This window comes from Anoplophora glabripennis, unplaced genomic scaffold, assembly GCF_000390285.2.
Source record: "Anoplophora glabripennis isolate ALB-LARVAE unplaced genomic scaffold, Agla_2.0 scaffold496, whole genome shotgun sequence".
NCBI lineage: Eukaryota > Metazoa > Arthropoda > Insecta > Coleoptera > Cerambycidae > Anoplophora > Anoplophora glabripennis.
Genome location: NW_019417305.1, coordinates 330900 through 338431, shown reverse-complemented (window position 1 = coordinate 338431; position 7532 = coordinate 330900). Strand labels below are relative to the sequence as shown.

Genomic DNA, 7532 nt, shown 5'->3' with positions numbered 1-7532 from the left:
CGCGCTAGCCTAAGGGCCACCTTAGCAAAGCGCATCCCAGGCTGCATAGCCGCACTACCCTACCCAACCATACCACACATAAACATGACACTACCCCCGGGGTTTACACAGACGAGCCGGCGAAGCAAGAAGAGCGCCAGAAGAAAGGGCCCTAGCCGGCGGGGCCCAGCCAGGACAAAAGGAGGTCCCACAAAGCGCCTACACCGGCCGCATTTGCGGTCGGGGTAGACGACGGATGGGGCCCACCTACGAAGGCTGTCCAGGCCTACACGAGATGAGGCAGGATAAAGAGGGATAATCCCCCTCGATCCCAAATCATTGAGGCCAATTTCTAGCCATAGAATAATGGCGTATTGTATTTTATATTTATTTTAAAAAATTCCATATTCAGGATTCCAGGTTATATGACTCCGGAGTGGAACCCCGGGTCCTATTCAAGTATTGTGCATCCTAGATACCCTTTATCCTCAACTTGTGTTCTATGGGTTCATCTAAATATTCTAGTTTCCTACACTTCTTTGATTTAACTGTGTCAACACTGTCAACTGTCAATTAACTTTTTAAATTTTCTAATGTCAACAAAAAATGTTTGTATTGTAACTAAAACAATTATGAAATCCATATTTTATGAATAAATATACAAACATGGGTACAGAAAAGGTAAGTTAAAAAAATGGTGCTGGATCACTATAAACGTTTTAAAATAATATAAAATGTATGTAATTTAAAAAAATTATTATTTTAGTTATTATTCAGACTGGAACAGCCCCATGGGATTGGAGATATTTATATAGCATGGCAGAAGGGTTCCGGAATGTATTTAGCGACAACGGGTATCGATTCCATGGTGAATATATTCGATCGTTATGGGGAAATTCAGGAAAGAATAAGATTGCCCAGGTAACACTCTTAATGTATGTGAAAATTAAATTGTAAAAATACTTTTTAGTTTATGTACTGGATTTTCTTGGGATTCTGACGGAGACGTTCTGGCCGTCATTTGCCAGTCTTCGCAACTAGTGTTGTGGGATGCAAATACAATGAAAAAAAGTGTAATTGATGCAGGGCTGAAGGATTTTATGTCTTGCTTGATTTGGGCTAAAAACACCCCTGTCTTAGCAATTGGATCTTCTAAAGGAAATGTGTCCATTTACAATCATAATACTTCAAAGTAAGTAATATTTTACATACAAGCTATTATTGATTGTAGGATTTTTTCAGACGAATTCCTATCATAGGGAAACATACAAAGAAGATAACATGTGGTGCTTGGAACACTGAAAACTTATTGGCATTAGGATCGGATGACAAAACGATATCTATAAGTAATATAGATGGTGACACACTAAGGGTAGTAAGTTTGCGAGCGGAACCATTAGAGATTCAGTTTTCTGAAATGAAGACAGATGAAAGAGTTGGCGAAAATACAGTAAGTACTAAAAATCGACTTTTTACAGATTGTTGTAATCAATGATTGATTTTTAGATTAGTTTAATCGTTGGAAGAAAAACGTTATATTTGTATAACTTATTGGATCCAGAGAATCCCATCGAATTAGCATTTCAACAACACTATGGTGCGATTGTAAATTATAAGTGGTTCGGAGACGGATACATTTTAATAGGCTTCAGTGGCGGGTTCTTTATAGCTATATCTACGCACATCAAAGAAGTTGGACAGGAATTGTTTCAAATACGAAACCATAAAAATTCACTAACGGACATAGCTATTTGTGAAGTGACAAGTAAAGCGGCATCTTGTGGGGATAATTCGTAAGAGATTTATACAGGTACTTGGAAGTTTTGTTTAATTTTTATTGTCCGTAGTATAAAAATCCACGACTTGTTAAATTTACAAGAAACCTCGTGCGTTTTGACCCTGGCGCAAGAAATAGGAATAGACCGCATAAATTGGAGCACTGACGGACAGTTATTGGCAGCTTGCACCAAAGGCGGTTCTTTGAACGTCTACGTGTCACATATGACTGTTTTAACGGCCGTGTGCCCGCCTCGCATTGCCATCTTGTCCAGTTTGACAGAAGTCAGCCTTTACAATTACACGTCAGACAAAGTAGGTTCCCTGAAATAACGATCACTGATCACTAATAACCGACATTTTCAGATGAAATTACAGCCGGTAGCGATTTCTCTGGAGATCGAACCGAGTTTCATTGCGGTTGGACCTTACCACCTTGCCGCGGGTATGAACAACAGGGTTTGGTTTTACGATTTGACCAAGTCGCAGCCCGGCACTGACGACGCACCTTTGAAGCTCAAAGATCGGCAGTACCTTGGTGCGGTAACAAGCGCGAGGCTCAATACGGAATACGCTTCCGTGCTGTTCGAGGGAAAATTATTGTTGCATATGGTAAGTGAACATTTTTCGTCGAATACGTCTTTTCACTGGTAAATGGCGCTTCATTATCGAACACCCTTGTTTATATATTTATAGTAGACTCTTTTCGTGTCATATCAAATATCACCAAACTCGGTTAAGGTCACTGACACTGAGATTCATAAACTGAACAAAGTGCTTAAAAAAAAATTATAACCTCTATATTCTTGCAATATTAATATTTTTTAATCATAAGTTTAATGACATCTGTTTTGAAATTGAACAATGTTGTATTCGTCATAGATTGAACTACCGGAGGTAAGTCAGGAAGATAAAGAAAGCATAACGTTCCCCGATAACCAAAATGAAACCGCCGTTATAACGTGTCACGAATTAACGACAGATTTCCTGATTTATGGGTCCGATATGGGGCATATCGTCTACTTTCATGTGGAGGAGTGGGCAAGAGCGGTAGAATACAAACACAGCGTGGGTATAACGGACATTTTTGTTGACCCGGCAGGCACGCGAGTGGTTTTTCTGGACGTAAAGTCAAAGGGATATGTATTTAACGCAGTAAGTTGTATCACATTAATTAGTTTACGATTTCGTATTAAAACGAGGACGTTTAGGTTACGAACGAAGTGATTCCCGTGTTAAATTTGCCGAATAAGGTTTTGGGTGTGACGTGGGAGAGCAACATCGCAGATCGGGACATTTTTATCGTATACGACAAAAACGAAATCTTTACTTTCGTCTACGTCAGACTGTCCACGGGTGGTAAGCATTTACATATTCACGCAAGGTCGTCGGAATTAATTCAGTTTGTTGAAGGTTCTTTCGTGAAAAAAGTTGGTCAGACCTTGCTGGTATCCAAACAAACTCCGCTGTTAATGTGCGGCGGAGAGGTTATGTCCGCTACATCGGGAGGGCAAGTCACTCAACTCATGTTGACGTCGCACGATTCCACACATATCGGACTCGCCGAAAAGGATCAGGCTGTACTGGAAGCTAACTTTAACAAACAACTTGCTTTGCACAGGTATTTTCGGTCGGTTATAATATCGTAAATACTAATTAATTGTAGTTTTAATGCAGGTTTAACGCTGCCTTTGATACCTGTCGTACCTTGAAAAACAAGAAGTGTTTACTTAAATTAGCCGAGGAAGCGTTACGATGTTTGGAAATTGAAATCGGTAACAAATTTTTTTTATATTTCTGTTTTTCGTTCGTAACGGTTTATTTTTTTTTAAGCGATAAGGGTTTATAAAGAACTAGAAGACGTAGCGATGGTCAACAACCTAGAAAATATATCAAACGTAGAGGATTACAAGTTGTTGTGCGGTTTTATAACGATGTTCTTGAACAACTACGACAAAGCGCAGGAGTGGTTCTTGCAGTCTAGTCACCCCGCCGCCGCTTTGGAGATGCGACGGGACCTTCTACAGTGGGACCAAGCGTTGCAGCTCGCCAAAAGGATGGCTCCCGAGCAAATCGCTATGATTTCCAGGGAATACGCGCAACAGTTGGAATTCATGTAAATAAATTTTGATTTTGCAAATTCATTTTCGAAAAACTTGAAATTTCAGTTTCTTCTTTAAAAAAATATCTTTCAGTGGCAATTATTCGGAAGCGCTGAGACATTACGAAAAGGGCTTGCAGGAGAACTTAAACACGGACCACACTCTGGTATGCAAGGCGGGCATCGCGCGGACGAACCTGCATTGTTCCAACTACCGACACGGGATGTCGATCGCGATAGAGCTCGACAATAAGCAGCTCTTGAGAGAATGCGCCGAGATACTAGAAAAGAAGAAGCAGCTGTCGGAGGCGGCGGTGTTGTTCGAGAAGTGTAACCAGCACGACAGGGCCGCTTCCAATTACATAAAGCTGAAAAATTGGAATAAAGTGGGGGAGTTGCTTTCGAGCGTGTCGTCAAATAAAATCCATTTGCAGTACGCCAAGGCTAAAGAAGCGGAGAAGAAGTACGAAGAGGCCATTAGGGCGTACCAGAAGGCCAAAGATTTTGATTCCGTCATACGGTTACACTTGGAGCACTTAAACAATCCGGAGATTGCCGTGGAGATGGTGCAAGAGACGAGGAGCATCGAGGGGGCTAAATTGGTCGCTAAGTAAGTTCTACACATTTTTTATGCTGTTATGTTATTAAAAAAATATATGGGGCGTTTCCACGCCAAATCCGATGGTTTGAAAAATTTAGATTTTTGATTTCCTCAATTTTTTGATATTTTTTAGTACCCCTCAAAAAAGCCTTTCTGGTAAATTTTGAGACTTTTTTGGTTACTTGTTCAAAAGATATAAAATATTAAAAAAAATTGCTCTTTTGTAGGTTTTTTGATCATAACTTTCCTAATGATGGTCCAAATTAAAGCTTTTTTTTAATCTTTGTTTTTAGATGGCCTTTGCAAATAAAAATACGAAACAAATATTCAGTGTTTTTGATTTAGATTTTTGAGTTTGAAATTTTAAATCATGTTTTTGAAAGTGAATGTATCTTTGGATTTTTTTGAGAATTTTTTATTTCGAACTACTATTCTTTTAACAACTTTTAAGACCGGTCCGGTCGTGGGCCCTCCATAATTACTATTTTTTTTTTTGATTTTTGAAAATTTGAAATTTTTTTTTCTCTATAAATCCTTAAAATTACAGATTTTTGTCACTGTATACTCTTTTTTTAATTATTTTAAATTAGTTTTAATATTTTTTAATTGTTGAAATTTTTAATCTTTGTTTTTAGATAGCCTTTACAGATTCAGTGTTTTTGATTTAGATTTTTGAGTTTGAAATTTTAAATCGTGTTTTTGAAAGTGACTGTATCTTTCGATTTTTTTGAAAATGTTTTATTTCAAACTACTATTCTTTTAACAACTTTTAGGACCGATTCAGTCGTGGGCCGTCCATAATTATTTTTTTTTTATTTTTGAAAATTGAAAAAATCTTAATCAAAAACACTCATTTTTTTTTTTATATTTTTTCTGTAAAGGCCATCTAAAAATAATGATTAAAAAAAAAAGCTTTAATTTGGACCTTTATTAAGAAAGTTATGAACGAAAAACCAAAAAAATACCGTTTTTTGATCTTTTGAACAAGTAGTCAAAAAAATCTCAAAATTTACCAGAAAGGCTCTTTTGAGGGGTCCTAAAAAATATAAAAAAATTGAGGAAATCAAAAATCAAAAATTTTCAAACCGTCCGATTTGGCATAGAATGCTCCATATTATATATTTTTGTTTTCAGGTTTTTCCAAGGGCTTAACGATATATCGTCCGCGATTAGGTTTTTGGTAATGTCAAAGTGCAGCGACGAGGCATTTGATCTGGCAAGAAAAAATGGTAAAATGCCCCTTTACGGCGACATATTACTAGACACTTTTTCCGAAGATGAAATAAAACCCCAGGACTTTGGTAGAATCGCCACATATTTCGAGGGTGAACGGGACAGTTTGCTAGCTGGGAAATACTGGTTCCACGCCCGTGACTATCAAAAGGTGAGATTTTGAATATTTGTCGGATATATTCCAGTAAAAGTTGATTTTAAATATTAAATATAGGGAGTTCATAATAAATCTGCAGTACGTTTTACATCTGTTTCATTTTACTAATTTTTTTGTCATTTTCTTTCATTACTTTACCAAAACGGACCGAATGATAATGGTAAAAAATTAACAACAATATTCTAGGCGATGAAACATCTACTGAAAGCGGCCAAGTCGAATTCGAGGGAAAAAGAGGCAATCGCCACCGCCATAGACGTCGTGGCCTCGTCCAACGACGATTCGTTATCGAACGCCCTCATAGAATTCCTCCTAGGCGAAACCGACGGGTTACCGAAAGACCCAAAGTACCTTTTCCGGTTGTACATGGCCAGGAAACAGTTCAGGGAAGCCTCGAAATCCGCCATAATCATAGCGAACGAGGAACAAATCAACGGGAACTACCGAAACGCGCACGACGTACTGTTCGCGATGTGCCAAGAACTGAAACAGAACGGCATCAACATCCCGTACGAGATGTACACGAATTTAATGTTGCTGCACAGCTACATCCTCGTCAGGCTGCACGTCAGACGAGGGGACCACTTGAAGGGGGCAAGGATGTTGATTCGAGTGGCGAATAACATCTCGAAGTTTCCGTCTCGTAAGAACCGTGACGTTTCCGAGGAAGCCGTTACTTAAGTATGATTTTTTTTCAGATATCGTGCCCATTCTGACGTCGACCGTAATAGAATGTCACCGGGCGGGTTTAAAACACGCGGCTTACAAGTACGCCACCACTCTAATGAACCCCGATTATAGGAAGAACGTGGATCCGAAGTACGCGAAGAAAATCGAGGCGGTTGTTAGGAAACCTCCTAAGAACGGTAAAGACGGCGAAGTCGTCGGCGACCCTCCCGAGGCCTTCACTCCTTGTCCTTACTGCGAAAATATGTTACCAGAGACCGAAGTTACTTGTAACGGTTGTAAGAACAACGTTCCGTTCTGTATAGTAACGGTAAGGTTTGTTTTTTCGAAATTGTTCCTTGCGTTGTATACGTTTTCTTTCAGGGTCGACATATTGTGAATGCCGACCTTACGGCGTGCCCGGAATGTGATTTTCCGGCGCTGAGGACCGAGTTTATCGAGTAAGTTTGTAATACTCAAAATTTGCTTAATTATAAATGTGTTTTAATAGGGTTTTAGACAGCGAGGAGCAGTGTCCTATGTGTTCGGAAAAGGTAGACTCGAGAAGGTTAATGAAAATCGAAAATACAAAACCGTACTTAAACGTAGAATGAAGTGTCAGTTTATGTATTTAGGTTTTTTTTTATTAGATCTCATTTGTTGCACTTTAGTGTGTAAGTGATAGAACTTTATTATCCGTCCAGTACAGGGTGGCCCATTTCGGTTGCGATCGGAGGGTACAGGCTGAACCGTGATTCAAAGGCTATATACAGGGTGTTCCTAAGTAAGTGTCGCAACGGAAAACTGTAGGTTCCTCTTGAAAAAAGAAACATTATTTTCCTCTTCCATTTTTCTCTCCGGGCTTTCATTTTCGAGATACACGGTCTCAAAACTTTAATTTTTGTTTTAGTTTTTTTGCCAATATCTTAGGAACCGTTTGAACTACAGGACTGAACTTTTGTACACACATTACCACTATTAATAGCTACGTTTTCGCACCCTTCTCGAATTCATTGGAT

The 7532-nt window shown here is 38.9% G+C and overlaps 1 protein-coding gene across 1 annotated transcript; it reads left to right on the top strand.

Moving 5' to 3' along the window:
• Nucleotides 1-580: 580 nt before the first annotated feature.
• LOC108914920 (WD repeat-containing protein 19) lies at nucleotides 581-7315 on the top strand. The gene is made up of 18 exons (XM_018720836.1): nucleotides 581-660; nucleotides 746-900; nucleotides 950-1171; nucleotides 1222-1429; nucleotides 1486-1772; nucleotides 1827-2070; nucleotides 2122-2367; nucleotides 2638-2910; nucleotides 2967-3114; nucleotides 3169-3376; nucleotides 3433-3530; nucleotides 3589-3871; nucleotides 3951-4466; nucleotides 5592-5841; nucleotides 6034-6490; nucleotides 6546-6844; nucleotides 6898-6974; nucleotides 7025-7315. Exons 1-18 carry the CDS (start codon nucleotides 628-630, stop codon nucleotides 7125-7127), a joined length of 4107 nt encoding a protein of 1368 aa, XP_018576352.1. The 5' UTR covers nucleotides 581-627; the 3' UTR covers nucleotides 7128-7315.
• The last annotated feature ends 217 nt before the right edge of the window (nucleotides 7316-7532 follow it).